Source organism: Labrus mixtus, chromosome 17 (genome assembly GCF_963584025.1).
Source record: "Labrus mixtus chromosome 17, fLabMix1.1, whole genome shotgun sequence".
Lineage (NCBI taxonomy): Eukaryota > Metazoa > Chordata > Actinopteri > Labriformes > Labridae > Labrus > Labrus mixtus.
The window spans coordinates 880,256-895,255 of NC_083628.1; the positions used below are offsets into that span (position 1 = coordinate 880,256).

The following is a 15,000-nucleotide window of genomic DNA, read 5'->3' on the forward strand; positions in this document are numbered from 1 at the left end:
GACATATTGTACGTTTAACATGTCGATCAGATCAACAGTTTTTTTTGTATAAAGTCAAACGTCTCAGTGATGATTTCAGAGACGAGCGATCTCTTTTTGATTAGAATAACGATCTGTGGAAGCACATCGCTCACACCAAGCAGTGATGATGACAGACGAGAGAGCCTCCCTCCTGCTGTCAGATCAAACCTGTGCAGGAATGTTCCAGATAAATCACCAGCTGTTGCTTCTGTTAATGAGAACAGAGGAGAGAGCGGCTGGATATGGAGGCGTGTGTGTGCGTGTGTGTGTGTGTGTGTGTGTGTGTGTGTGTGTGTGTGTGTGTGTGTGTGTGTGTGTGTGTGTGTGTGTGTGTGTGTGTGTGTGTGTGGTTCTTTCACTCGTAGCCTGGAGGAAGTTGTTTCCTACCAGTGGGTTTTTCTTTTTTAAGCACCTGCATCGCTTAAAATGTTTCCTCCCATGCAGCTCAGATATGAGTAATACTTTTTTGGGGGGGTTTATATTTAGCTGAGCCGGGCAGAGGTACAGCGATGGTGATCTGTGTGTGTGCAGGAAGAACCGAGCTGCATCTCTCTCTCCATCGATGGGCAGAGAGGTTTGAGAGTCTCGTCTGCTATTTCTGTTCGATTCACTTTGAACACTTTAAAGTAAGGTGGAAATATTCACCATTAACTAGCTTCTTATTAGCATGCTAATCAGTAGCATACTAGCTGCTTTAGTCATTATCAACAATAATTATCATCTTAATATGATGATCTTAGTGAACACAAGCATATCCATCCATCCGTTATCTATGACGCTTTTTCCCGTTCAGGGTGGCGGGGGGGCTGGAGGTGATCTCAGCTGTCATTGGGCGAGAGGCGGGGTTACACCCTGGACTGGTCGCCAACCAATCACAGGGCTGACATAAAGAGGGATTCAAACCAGGAGCCTCCTCGCTTTCACTGAAATTTAATTTTCCCCTTGCAAACATTATAACATCTGGTGCTTTTATTTTGAAGGTGGACAAACTGAAGTGTGGTGCTTTTATTTTGAAGGTGGACAAACTGAGGTGTGGTGCTTTTATTTTGAAGGTGGAAAAACTGAAGTGTGGTGCTTTTATTTTGAAGGTGGGCAAACTGAGGTGTGGTGCTTGATGACACAGGTCAAAGGTCAACATTTTAATTATGATGTGGATATTATTAATGCAGCACTTTGTACAGCAAGCTAACGAGCTCTGCTGAGTGAGGAGAGATAGGAAAGAATAGAATCAAGCAGATTTTTATAGCAGACACTCGCTCGCATCCTACGCTGACAGGCTGAAAGGACGGATGGAAGCTCCACTCTGACCCACCATATAGTGTGCTGTGATTGGCTGTTTTTTCTTTTTGTTTGTTTTTTTTTAAATAATTTTTTTTGGGGCTTTCTGTGCCTTTAATGGAGAGATAGGACAGTGATCAGTCGTAAATCAGAGAGAGAGAGAGTAGGGAACGACATGCGGGAAAGGAGCCACAGGTGGGACTCGAACCCAGGCCGCCCGCCTGAAGGACAGCGCCCCGGCTGTTTTTGGATCCTTCCAAGCATGAAAACAACAAAATATATTTTAACAGAACGGAGTCCTTTGTTCACTTTGAGAAATACTCACAGTTTTTGGTTAATCAGTTTAAATCTAAACGACGAGTCATCACGGACTCTAAACTCAAACATGAATTTCTTGGTGAAAGAACGTTCTGGTAAAAAGTCCTGAAGAGAAACTTTTAGACAACCATGTAGCTAATCCCCGCACAGGAGGGCGGGATCATCCTGACCTCTAGGTAAAAAGAGACGCCTCACAGACGCTCTCCAAGGTGCTGATCCTGACGCTCGCTTCTCTCTCTCTCAAGCCAATAACAGATCGTCTCTATGAGTGACTCCTCACCTGGTTCCTACCTTCAGTCTGTTTATTCTCTCTGTTTCCTGAGCCTCCACAGTGTCTTTGACGGATGCTGAGAAGTTAAGAAACAGCCGCGCGGGCGTGTTTTGTGCAGGCTTTTTTGTTTTTCCAGGACAATAAGCCTCTAAAATTAAATGTTCTGCCTCGTCGCTGCATTCTTACACACTTTGTTTGTTTCCCCCTCGCTGACTCCCTTCATTTGTTCTTTATCTTTTTCTGTCTGAGAACTCGGCGCCAATCTGCCCCAAACCCAAATCCATCACTAGACCCCCTGCCCCCCCCCCCCCACACACACACACACACAGGCTACAAGTTCCCTCTTCATCATCCCCAAACAAACTAACTCTGACAAATGTAACCGCTTCCCTCCACATGAGGGGGGGCGTCCAATTTGTGATCCTAAAGTCCGTGCAAACTGTTAGCAGACATTAACGTCTGAAGAAGCTTTAAAGTTAATTAGAAACATAACTTCTTCTTTTTTAAATCTCCGGCTGTCTCAGTCTAACATTTGCTGTTTGTTTTTTATTTCCTCTTTGTGGCTATTAAAAAACATTTTCTTTGTACCGTGTGCTCTGATTGTCCATTAAATGTAATTTCACTTGAATGTTTTTGCTCTTAATGTTTTTGCTCGTCTCCTCTGAAGCACTTTTTAAATCGCTTTGTTTTTAAAGTTGCAAAACAAATAAATGTCATGGGACGAGAGAAAGTGTTCTTCTAAATATGCAGAATGTTTGATGCATGATTAACCTGTTTTTATAAACTAATAAAAAGTTTTGTTTTTTTGGGCGGGGGGGGGGGGGGTGGATTTCTGTCCGTGTGTGTGGGAGAGAGCGCCCCCGACAACATTTAGAAATGTAGTTTCCAGGCAGAAAGAGCAGTATTTGCTGCATGTGCTGCTCTGTCTGTGTGTGTGTGTGTCTGTGTGTGTGTGTGTGTGTGTGTGTGTGTGTGTGTGTGTGTGTGTGTGTCTGTGTGTGTGTGTGTGTGTGTGTGTGTGTGTCTGTGTGTGTGTGTGTCTGTGTGTGTGTGTCTGTGTGTGTGTGTCTGTGTGTGTGTGTGTGTGTGTGTGTGTGTGTGTGTCTGTGTGTGTGTGTGTGTGTGTGTGTGTGTGTGTGTGTGTGTGTGTGTGTGTGTCTGTGTGTGTGTGTGTGTGTGTGTGTGTGTCTGTGTGTGTGTGTGTCTGTGTGTGTGTGTCTGTGTGTGTGTGTCTGTGTGTGTGTGTGTGTGTGTGTGTGTGTGTGTCTGTGTGTGTGTGTGTGTGTGTGTGTGTGTGTGTGTGTGTGTGTGTGTGTGTGTGTGTGTGTGTGTGTGTGTGTGAGCTACCAGCTCCATGCGTCTGCGGCTGCTGTCCTGCTCCCTCTGGATCAGCTCCTCCATCTCCAGCCTCATGTCCTGAACGCGCTGCTGGTAGTACCGCGCGTTCTCCTTCTCCCGAGCTTCAGCCTGGGCGCACTGCTCTAGCTCCTCCCCCAGGCGCACCACGCTGTCCCTTAAACGCAGCACCAGCACCTGCACACAGAGAGAGAGCAAAGTTCATATGAAGCCATGCACGGGATGAAATGTGTTTAAAGTGAGGACACATTCAGTTGTTTTCCCTCTCACCTCAAACCTCTTCACTTGCCCTCTCTGGAACTCCAGTTTGTTCTCCAGGTCACACACACGCGCCTCCTGTTTACTGACGATGCTGCGCCCCACAGTGGACGACTCCAGGAACTGCACCCTGGACACGCTCTGCTGGAGCTGCATTAAGAGGGAGAGAAAACATTTGCAGAGTCTTAAATGAATGCAGCAGCACGTCCCTGAGTGTGAGTTCATTACACCGAGATGTTTAACAACGAGGTGGAATGATCCAGAAATCCATTAAATCTCATATCAGACTGTTTCTACTTCATAAAGCTCTCAGTGCTGCCTCACCTCCTCCTGCAGGGAGTGCCTCTGTTTCTTCACCTCCTCCAGCTCAGCTTGAAGCTCTCTGATCTGAGAGATGTCACTCGACGACTGAAGCAGGGATCAAAGAGGGAGATACAAATTAAGAGTTTTTGCTAAATTAGTGATAAATAAATCTGTAACAAAGTCCAGAGTTGTACCTGAGCGATGAGCGCTTTGTGCTTCTTCATCAGCTCGTTGAGGTCTTCCTGGTCCTCCTCGAGTCTCTTCAGTAGGTCCACCTTCTCGTGCTGCAGCAGCGCTAACTGCTCGTCCACCTGGAGGACAAGGAGGTGAGGACATCACGGGAGCGCCATTAAAATACGACGAGGATGAAAAAATGTGACGCAATAGATAATTCCCACAAATCATTAAAGGTGATACTTCACCCGGTGAAACATGAATCTGTGTTGACGTTGGGTCATATATGTAGAAATGTGAAATACATGAAGTTGGTGCCTTCTTGACCGAGAAAATGCAGAAAGTGTCTTTTTGGCTCTTATGGATGAAAGACACCAAATCCCAGAATGCACAGCACCGCAGGCTACTCCCACTAAGGTCAGGTTTACAGACATATTTACTTCAACACATAAGGCTGTTTCCTCAACTGAACCGAGATTTCTCCCAGAAGGAGTTGGTATCTTGGAAATTCCTGGCAGAAAACAGACTCTATGCAACCAGCGGCCCCGGCGGCCAGCGGCGGTTTAACTCCTTAAAGGTCTCATCTCCTCCTCCTCTTCTTCAGTGTAAATAAGTCTCAGAGCTCCTCAAAACATGTGTGTGAAGTTTCTTGTTCTAAATCCACTCTGATCCTGTATTTGATCATGTCTATAAACCCCTCTATTTCAGCCCTGCTCAGAACAGGCTGTTTCTGTGTCTGTACCTTTAAATATGTAAATGAGCTGTGTCTGACCACGCCCCCTCTCTGGAAGGGCTTGGGTGTCTCAGTGCTTTCTCGTTCCATGTCCTATTGTTTACGGTGAGAAGGCAGACTCAGAGGGCAGAACAAACACCTAGCTGTGGGAGTGTCACCCACCTGGGGGAGGGGCTACTGCCCTTTGTGATGTCATGAAGAACTCTCTGATTCACATTTTGTCCTTTAATCTTTCACGCACAAACACACACTCACCAAACTCTTCTGTTTGCAGAGATTTTCCAGTTCGATCTGAGTGTTCTCCAGCTCCTGAGAGAGTGTCGTCTGAATGCTCTCCGCCTCCAGACGCCTCACTTCGTTCTCCTCGAGCTACGAGAGAGAGAGAGAGAGAGGGAGAGAGAGAGATAGAGAGAGGGAGAGAGGGAGAGAGGGAGAGAGAGAGAGAGAAAGAGAGAGAGAGAGAGGGAGAGAGAGGGAGAGAGAGAGATAGAAAGAGGGAGAGAGGGAGACAGAGAGAGAGAGAGAGAGAGGGAGAGAGAGAGAGGGAGAGAGTATGAATGTATCTCACAGCGAGCAGCAGCTTCTTCTATATTCCAGTCAGACTGATGTGCAGGTGATGGTTACCTGGCAGTGCAGGCGCTCTATCTGCTCTCTGCTGCCGTTGGGGAAGTTCTGCCCCGGGTTGTCGACGGTGGAGAGGAGCAGCTGGGCGTCGGCCAGCAGGGCATGAGTCCTCTTCAGGTCTCTCCTCAGCTTCTTCTCCACGTCGAAGTCTCTGTGGCCGACCTGCAAGACGTGGAGAATACCTCACATTCAGATATTAACCCGACAGGAGCACCAACGATACCAGGTTCTTCACTTGAAACCGTTAAAGGAGAATGTCTGAAACCGGCATCCTATTTGTTCATACTTTTGGGTCTAAATGACTAAGAGGGAAAGACGCTTTTATCCAAAGCGACGTACATCAGAGAGTAAGAACAACACAAGCAAGGATCTAGAAAAAAGGGAACAATGTCAGTAAGAGCAAACGATCAGCTTTGAGTCTGATTGGACACACAGGTGCTGACAGGAAGTGACCAGAGGCAAAGCACAACATTGAGGGCAGTTCTTGAGAGCTCTAATCAGTATAGAAACCATCTTATAAGTCGTGGTTATCAAACAAAAACCATCGTCATTACCATCATCATCATCAATAATATGGAGACCATCATCATTAAGTTAGTAGGTATTCATGAAAGAGCTGGGTCTTTAGCTTTTTCTTAAAGGTGCAGAGGGACTCTGCAGATCACATGGAGTTTGGAAGACAAATGAACAAGAGAGCAGTGTTTTGTGTGTGTGTGTGTGTGTGTGTGTGTGTGTGTGTGTGTGTGTGTGTGTGTGTGTGTGTGTGTGTGTGTGTGTGTGTTGAGTACCTGGTCACACAGAGTTGCTATCAGTCCTTCCAAGTCGTGCTTCTCATGGATCACCATCTGTTTCTCCTCGTACTCCTGCTCCAACTGCATCTCCAACTGCCTCAGCTGCAAACACACACACACACACACACACACACACACACACACCCACACACACACACACACACACACACACACACACAGACACACACACACACACACACACACACACACACACACACAAAGACAAAGATGAACAGCCTTTCTGAATGAGCTTTTATTGTCCTCGACAGATTTCCCCTGCAGCAGGATGCATCACGATGAGCACAACATCATCGTGATCTGAGGGAGAACATTAAAAAAACAAACTGACAGAAGCCTCCAAACGACGCTCTGTTCAATAAATCAACAACATCCTGTTGGTTTAAAGATTCTGCCAGAGGGAGGCTTGCAGCCTCAAGTGGACACTCATGGAACTGCAGTTTAAAGCTGGGGTCAGCAGCATCTTTTCTCTGCAGTTTGTAAACACAACATTCAAACTGGGCCCTTCCTCCTCCTGAAGCTCCGCCCCCTGCAGGACGTAGTGTGTACGTTTACTGCTTGTACCTACACTGCAAGCTAACGCACACTAGCACAAGCTAACCGCCGGTGTTTGTCACCTGCCTGTCCAACAGGAAGTAGACCAACTCCACATCCACAGGTAAAAGACAACACAAGGTTCACCCTCGTTTTAGAACGAGCTTTATCCACTTGGTGTTTCTCCTCACTCTCATTATATTTTCTCTTCTTTGCTGCTACGTCCACGTCCATCATATTGACCGGTTTGAATGGCGTCCAATCACTGAATTGTATCCACTCCTAAACTCACCTGCTGCGCTCTCATTGGCTGGAGGAAACACACCAGCTCCACCCACAAACATCCAGAGTCGACCGTCACAAAGCAGAACAGTAAAATCCAGTCAGAGGACAGAGTCTCTGCAGACACAGTCACCACCACACATGTACGGAGGCCCAGAAGGGACAATGGAGCAGCTTCACTTTAGGAGAAGTCTGTCTTTTATTTTGAAGGAACAAAATCTCCCCCGCCTGCCCGTTACTTTCCAACAGTCCAACAGGTTACTTCATACTTTATTTTAAGTATGATGACATACTGTAGGAGGGAAAATCAGAGTTTCCTTCTTGGAGTGATGATAACGGCCACCAGATGTCGATCCTCATTCAGATGTTTTTTTTCCCTCTCCCACATGAAGCAGCACAGAGTCACAGCAGCTCGTTCTCTGACTCGATTGTGTGATTTAAAGTTTGAACAGAACACCTGTAGAAACGTTGATGTAACTGCAGAGAAGTGATGTAACCGCCGTCTGGTTAGATAACATCATGAGGAAGAAAAAAAAAAAACCTGAAAAGGATTCAGTGAAAAGAAAGGAAGGACATTATTTTTTCAGAAAGAGCCATCTGTACCGAACAACACAACACGGCTCGCTTACACAACTCAGGCTCTCCGGTTCAGAGCGGATCTAAGAGATCAAACCTAAGGAGGTCATTGGTCTCAATCTGTAGTTTCAGGTCTTCTCTAACACAGCGTGATGCTCTTTCTGTAAGTTCTGGTCTCATTTTGAGTCAGAGAGGCCAGAAAAGAGGGAGGCATTAAGGGGCGGGACTACCTGGGATTGATAGTTCACTACATTGGGATCTGCCAACCAGGTTAGATCAAAGCAATTCACATCTAAAACGCCATGAACTTGTCTTCAGATGTTCATATCCTGGAGCGCTGATTTGGGTGATTTGCATGTAATAACTTTTGAAAACATTTAAACAGACTTTTTGATGCTTCTGTGGAGGGAGCTAAGTGTGTGCAGCATTCATGTTTCTCCAAGAGGACAACCAGCTGTATCATATCGTATCAAAACTCCTCTCAAACTCCGCCCCCCTCTTCCAAATATGGTCATTCCTGGCTACAAAAAACCAAGATGGAAACCGCTACTTTGCTTGACAATTGCAGGCAAAGCTACATCCATTTCTTAAACATCTGTCTGGGAGACTTGGCTGGTTGTGGACTAACATCTGTACGGCTGTGATCGTGATAATGAATTCATGTATGACGTACCCGTCTCTGAGAGGACTTGTGCACATCCTCTAACTCCTCCTCTTTATCCTCCAACTCCTTCTGATGGATCTGCTTCATCCGCTCCATCTCCATCTCAAAGCGCATGTGGATCTGTGACAGATGGAAAACCAGGTGAGGCATAGAAACCAGGTGAGAGAGAGAGAAACCAGGTGAGATAGAGAAACCAGGTGAGAGAGAGAGAAACCAGGTGAGACAGAGAAACCAGGTGAGACAGAGAAACCAGGTAAGATAGAGAAACCAGGTAAGATAGAGAAACCAGGTGAGAGAGAGAGAAACCAGGTGAGACAGAGAAACCAGGTGAGACAGAGAAACCAGGTAAGATAGAGAAACCAGGTAAGATAGAGAAACCAGGTGAGATAGAGAAACCAGGTGAGACAGAGAGAAACCAGGTGAGATAGAGAAACCAGGTGAGTCAGAGAAACCAGGTGAGATAGAGAAACCAGGTGAGACGGAGAAACCAGGTGAGATGAAGAGAAACCAGGTGAGACAGAGAAACCAGGTGAGATAGAGAAACCAGGTGAGATGGAGAGAAACCAGGTGAGACAGAGAAACCAGGTGAGATGGAGAGAAACCAGGTGAGACGGAGAAACCAGGTGAGACGGAGAAACCAGGTGAGATGGAGAGAAACCAGGTGAGACGGAGAAACCAGGTGAGATGGAGAGAAACCAGGTGAGACGGAGAAACCAGGTGAGACGGAGAAACCAGGTGAGATGGAGAGAAACCAGGTGAGACGGAGAAACCAGGTGAGACGGAGAAACCAGGTGAGATGGAGAGAAACCAGGTGAGACAGAGAGAAACCAGGTGAGATGGAGAGAAACCAGGTGAGACGGAGAAACCAGGTGAGATGGAGAGAAACCAGGTGAGATGGAGAGAAACCAGGTGAGACAGAGAAACCAGGTGAGACAGAGAAACCAGGAGAGACAGAGAGAAACCAGGTGAGACAGAGAAACCAGAGAAACCAGGTGAGACAGAGAAACCAGAGAAACCAGGTGAGACAGAGAAACCAGAGAAACCAGGTGAGACAGAGAAACCAGGTGAGACAGAGAAACCAGGTGAGACAGAGAAACCAGAGAAACCAGGTGAGATGGAGAGAAACCAGGTGAGACAGAGAAACCAGGTGAGATGGAGAGAAACCAGGTGAGACAGAGAAACCAGGTAAGAGACAGCAGACAGAGTGTCTCTGAAGGTGTCTGACGGCGTGGCGATCACCTGTTGCTGCTGCTGAATTCTGGCGGCGAGCGTGCTGATTTCCGTCGCTCTCTCGCCCGCCTGACTCTCCAGGAGACGAAGCTGCTTCTTGAGGTCGGGCAGCGACTCGGAGGCGAGATCGACCGGCAGGCTGAGGTCACGGATCTGAGCGCACAACTCCTCCTTCTGCTTCTGCAGACGGCTCACCTCTGACTGGCTCTCCTACACACACACACACACACACACACACACACACACACACACACACACACACACACACACACACACACAGCTCAGACAGACTGTCTCTCTTCTGGTTACCGCGGCGACTTAAACGGCCGTATTTCTCTCAAGCATACTCTGGCAGGTTGAGCCTCACGGGAGATGAGTTCAAAATACAAACAGAAAAACAACAGCTGAAGTTTATATGAAACAAAAGAGGAAAGAGTACTTTCACAAACTGTTAAAGGAGCAGTATGTAACTCTGACCCCCAGTGGTTAAAATGGGTACTGCGGTCCAGATTCTAAACATTTTAGAGAGCTGTCCCCCCCCCCCTCCTCTCTAGAGTCCATGCTCACACAGGTCACCATGTGGTGGACTCTGAAGCTTCAGTGTTTATCCAGCTCTGCATGGGTCTGTAAACCTTTCTGTGTTCTAACCTCTCTCCATTTTTCAAAAAGCATCTCCAATATTGATCCTAGTTTGAGCACGTTTCTGCTCGTGGAGCTTATTAGAAACATGCAGAGGCTTTTTAGGTCGGGTACAATCACTTCTATCTGAACCACTTCTCTTGACCGCTTCCATCGCTGCAACACCTGTTGACCTGATAACTGCTCTCATATCTGGCAAACAGACCACCTCTGATTTGTCCTCGTCATCACTGTGATTAGAAGGAAAACGCTTCTTTCTAAAACAACAAATAACTTTTGTAGTTTGATTTTTATCCCCTGGTTACGACTTCAACTTCCCGGTGTTACGCTCTAAGTGAGTGACGCGCCCCCTGCACACAAGATGAGATATTTACGTCTTAGTCTTGGTCTCAGTTAACTGTGGTCTTGACTACAACACTACTAAAAACATCTGATACACGATTTCTAAATCCTACAGAGAACTTTTTTCCTGCAGAATAAATTATTTCTGTGTTCATACTCTGCTCTCTTTACAAACCTTCAATTCAGTACGGCTCTGAATGCAAGACTTGTGCTCACTGAGAGAGAGGAGAGTTTAAACTGTGAGGTTCAAACATTTAAGTATCTCTTCCAACTCTTCACATCACTGCAGGACTGAACAGTTTGAGATGCTTTTCAGGTTATTTTCATGGTCAGCTGTTTGTCAGGCAGGTTTTTAAAAGTATTTTTTAAGCCCTTTTTTTCTGTTATTGAGAGAGAGAGAGGACATGTGGGGAGGAGAGAGAGGAGAGTGACATGCAGCAAAGGGCCGAGGTCGGATTCAAACCCACGGCCGCCGCCAGTGGTGTGGTGGTGCCTGTAGAAGCGAGTATTTGTCCCCGTCCAGTAGAGGATAAACGGCCTGTGAGACTACCCATGCATGCTTAGTTAACATAAAAAACGTCCTTTTTTTATTTGCACATTGACGCTCAACTTCCACTGCTGACTTCAGGGAGTCGAGGATTGATATGAAAGAAATCTCGAAAATGTAATTCCCTGCTCATTATGCTGCCATAAAAAGAGAGAAACCCCCTGATGCATCCTGTGGTTGTGACTTTGCACATGTGTAGCTCAGGCTGAGCATTCACAGGGGGGTTAGAATAAATGTGTTCCCTACAGAGACTGAAAAGTAAGTAGATGTCCTCCATATACCTGTGTATATCCTGCACCACTGATGAAGACTACAGCCTCCGTACATGAGGCGTGCATCATAACCGCCAGGCTATGCGGCGCCCCAGTCAGACGGGCCCTTCACATGGTTTTTGTAAACAAACAGACTGAACAGATAAACACAAACCTGCAGGTTGCGGCGCAGCGTGTAGATCTCTGCACCCAGAGACGTGTTCTCCTGACAGGCTTTGTCCTTCTGCTCCCTCTCACTGTCAGCTTCCTCCAGAGCCTGAGTCAACTCACTGTCAAACCTACACACACACACACACACACACACACACACACACACACACACACACACACACACACACACACACACACACACACACACACACAAAGAGTATGACAGTGTTCCAGATATAAAACTACAGACCTGCTGTTCTTCAAAAGTAAACACAAACACTTTATGACTTTAATGCTGCAGCTGCAGGTGATATTCAAACTCTTCCTGCTAGTATATATCAGCATTAAAAACATAGCAGAACAAAACATTAACAGTTTAAAGGTCCAATCAGTAAGATGTGTAGGGAGTGAAATGATAAAGGTATCTTACTATCTGATCATTAAGGAAACATGTTGAAGTGCTGGCTTCTCTAACAACAATGCAGCAGCCAGTATGTCCTCCTTCTAACTTTAGATTCCCCCCCCCCCCCCCCCCCCCCCCCCCACACGGCCGTTTTGGACGCCCCTCGGTTTGTCAGATATGAGAGCAGTTATCAGGTCAACAGGTGTTGCAGCGATGGAAGCGGGCAAGAGAAGTGGTTCAGATAGAAGTGATAGATAGATAGAAGCTCCACGAGCAGAAACGTGCTCAAACTAGGATCAATATTGGAGATGCTTTTTGAAAAATGGAGAGAGGTTAGAACACAGAAAGGTTTACAGACCCATGCAGAGCTGGATAAACACTGAAGCTTCAGAGTCCACCACATGGTGACCTGTGTGAGCATGGACTCTAGAGAGGAGAGGGGGGGAGGGGGGGGGGGGAGACAGCTCTCTATAATGTTTAGAATTCAGACTGCAGTACCCATTTTAAACACTAGGGGTCAGAGTTACATACTGCTCCTTTAACTCAATGGCTATAGAAAGTGCAGTTTTAAATTTGGACAGTCTGCATGAATACTTGTACTAAAAGGAGTTTCTGGTATCTGTCACATTTTAGACAGCTCACAGAATCCTGAAGACGACCTTCACCACTTCCTCTTTTCTAAAAGTCAGAGTCAAAACAGCAGCAGCCTTTAAATCAACTCATTAATCCTGTTTCTATCAGACACAGAAAAGCCGTTCACAGAATCTGAGGGGAAAACATGAAGATTCTTCCTGCTGACCTCAGAGGACTTTATGAGTTTGTAAGTTTTTATGAGTGTGCACATTTTTAATCACAGCATCAATATCTCATGAGAAGTTTTCATTTCACATCAGTTTGCTCCTGCAGAGGAAACAACTCAAGCTGCTGAGTTTGAACGAGAACTGGTGATGCAGCGTATTTCCTTTTCTCAAACGTCGATAACTCGCCCTTTAGTCTGGCTGATTTTACGTTTGAGATCATCAACAAAACACCAACAGAACACATTCTCTTCTATTTAAAGGGCCATTTCCCTCTTCATTAACCAGGGTCCTATCTTCAGATATTTGGGGTCTTAACGGCTGATATGAACAAAATATTTGAGAGTAACTCCAGGCCTAAAGACAGTTATGAAGGCTGCAACGTAAAGCTTGGCGGGAAATGCACCGGGTCAAAGTCCGTCCACTCAAAGTGGTTGTTTTTGGCTCCGGTTGTGTCTGACATCATTACAGTTAGCATCCCATATAAGTATATATATATATTATTTAACTTAAATGATAATATAAACACATTTATTTATGTAAATACTGTAATAAACATCTTAATTGATCCATCTGTCACATAACTGCAGTTTACTTATCATGTTACTTCAGCATCTTTTGCACTATTCACCACTGCACTGTTTCATATTTATGTAAATATTAGTCTTTTCTTATTCTGTTTATTGTTGATATTTAATGTTGTACCTGTACATAAGAGAGCACAGTTCACTGAAGTTAAATTCCTTGTGTGTGTAAACATACCTGGACAATAAATCTGATTCTGAATCAGAAGGAATTTACTGTTTAATGGAAAGTGGAACAAAAATAATGTTTCTCAGGGGAACAGGTGGAAACAAACCGTCTCTGTTTGCGGTCCAGCTCGTGCATGCGGCTCTGCAGGCTGTCAGTGAGGACACGAGCGTCCTGGAGGTCAGAGGTCACGCGACGACAGTGACGTTTCAGGTCTATAGCGCTCCGCCGGGACTGCTCCAGCTGGGCCTGCAGAGACGCCACCTACACACACACACACACACACACACACACACACACACAGAAAGTGTTGTTACCCTCTGAGATTTAATCTCCCAGCAGTGTCTCCGTGCACGTCGCGGCGTCCTGTCTCACCTTGGTATCGAGCTGTTGTCTCGTCTCTCTCTCCGTCTCCAGTTTTTCCTCCGTCTGCTTGAGTCGTCTGCGGACAAATTCCACCTCGGTCTGGCAGCACTCCAGCTGCATGGCCAGCTCGCTGTCTGTGTGTGCGGGGAGAGACGGATGTGACTTTGTCTGGGGGGGGGGGGGGGCAGGCGGGGTCACTTAAAACCTGCGCTGTGGTGGAGCTACCTCCTGTGTCCTTTACATTGACCTCAAAGAAAAACACCCTGAGCTGAACCTAAGACGTGAAGAAGAGTTCTTATCATCGCTCTGACCTACAAACTTAAAGTCTTTATCTGTGATTTTTCACACTTAAATGTAGAAATCAAGTATCTCCTCTGAAAATAACTCTGTGAGTCATGACTGTCTACAATGGGTGTAACACCCGAGTCCCACTGTCTGTGATGTTTTCAGAGTTTTCAGAGTCCTATCTTCACTTTGTTTACATCGCCAGGACGGCCGGCTGACTCCTCCCCTCGTGTATAAAAGTTGTTTAATTGAGGGACTAGAGAAAAGAAGAATAACATACTGTACTCACTGCTTAACTGTGTTTCTAGATCACGCTCATTTCAGGTCAATTTACATGCAGTGTGAAGATACGAGCATAATAAAGATCGCTAGCATTAGCATGCTAACACAACAATGCAGCGCGAGTTGTTTTGGTTTCATGCTGGTGCTCAAGGGCGACATCTGCTGGATCAAAAAATCACATATAAAGCCTTTAAATATGATATCACTCTGCAAGCATCCAACCGTACAGTAGGTCTGACAGATTCAGCTAGAACCAACTCATCACCCCTCAGGTGATCCAGTTTTTTAACCTTTATAAACTCTCTGTCTGTTTGCACCAAGCGGCAGAATGAAGCCATGTTGAAGTTCATGAGAAAACTGCAAAAAACAGGCGGTCAATTCGGTTAGAAACTGAAACTGTGTCCGCAGACGACAAATTTCTCACAAGCCTTCTGTCTTAACTGCTAAATGAAAACAGCCTGCAGCAAAATGAATGATGTCCACTTGTGTGTGTTTCAGCGCTGAGATAACGACACACTCCTCAAAAAACAAAAGGCAGGAGATGAGCAGGACCCTCGGATCTGTACCTGTTCCCCCTCCTCTCTGACTCTCAGCCATCTGGACTCTCTGCTTCTCCTCCTCCAGCTGCTTCTCCAGAGTCTCCATGCTGACCTTGCACTGGTCTAGACGAGCCTGAGGGAGAAGGAAGAAGAGAAGGAGGACCAGAACAAGGGATTAAATAATGTGCTCTGTTAAT

General features: G+C 46.1%; 1 protein-coding gene across 3 annotated transcripts in view; it reads right to left on the reverse strand.

Annotated features, from left to right (window-relative positions):
- Nucleotides 1-15,000, reverse strand: part of LOC132992071 (unconventional myosin-XVIIIb-like) — a 44,779-nt gene that overhangs the window by 7,144 nt on the left and 22,635 nt on the right. For all 3 annotated transcript variants that reach the window (XM_061061186.1, XM_061061187.1, XM_061061185.1), the window contains exons 27-39: nt 14,831-14,936; nt 13,707-13,831; nt 13,441-13,595; nt 11,386-11,509; nt 9,441-9,641; nt 8,211-8,321; nt 6,125-6,229; nt 5,337-5,498; nt 4,968-5,081; nt 4,000-4,116; nt 3,827-3,910; nt 3,515-3,652; nt 3,236-3,421 (exon numbers count right to left, since the gene is read on the reverse strand). In XM_061061186.1, coding sequence (XP_060917169.1) covers nt 3,236-3,421; nt 3,515-3,652; nt 3,827-3,910; nt 4,000-4,116; nt 4,968-5,081; nt 5,337-5,498; nt 6,125-6,229; nt 8,211-8,321; nt 9,441-9,641; nt 11,386-11,509; nt 13,441-13,595; nt 13,707-13,831; nt 14,831-14,936 — 1,728 coding nt within the window. The remainder of the gene's footprint in view (nt 1-3,235; nt 3,422-3,514; nt 3,653-3,826; nt 3,911-3,999; nt 4,117-4,967; nt 5,082-5,336; nt 5,499-6,124; nt 6,230-8,210; nt 8,322-9,440; nt 9,642-11,385; nt 11,510-13,440; nt 13,596-13,706; nt 13,832-14,830; nt 14,937-15,000) is intronic.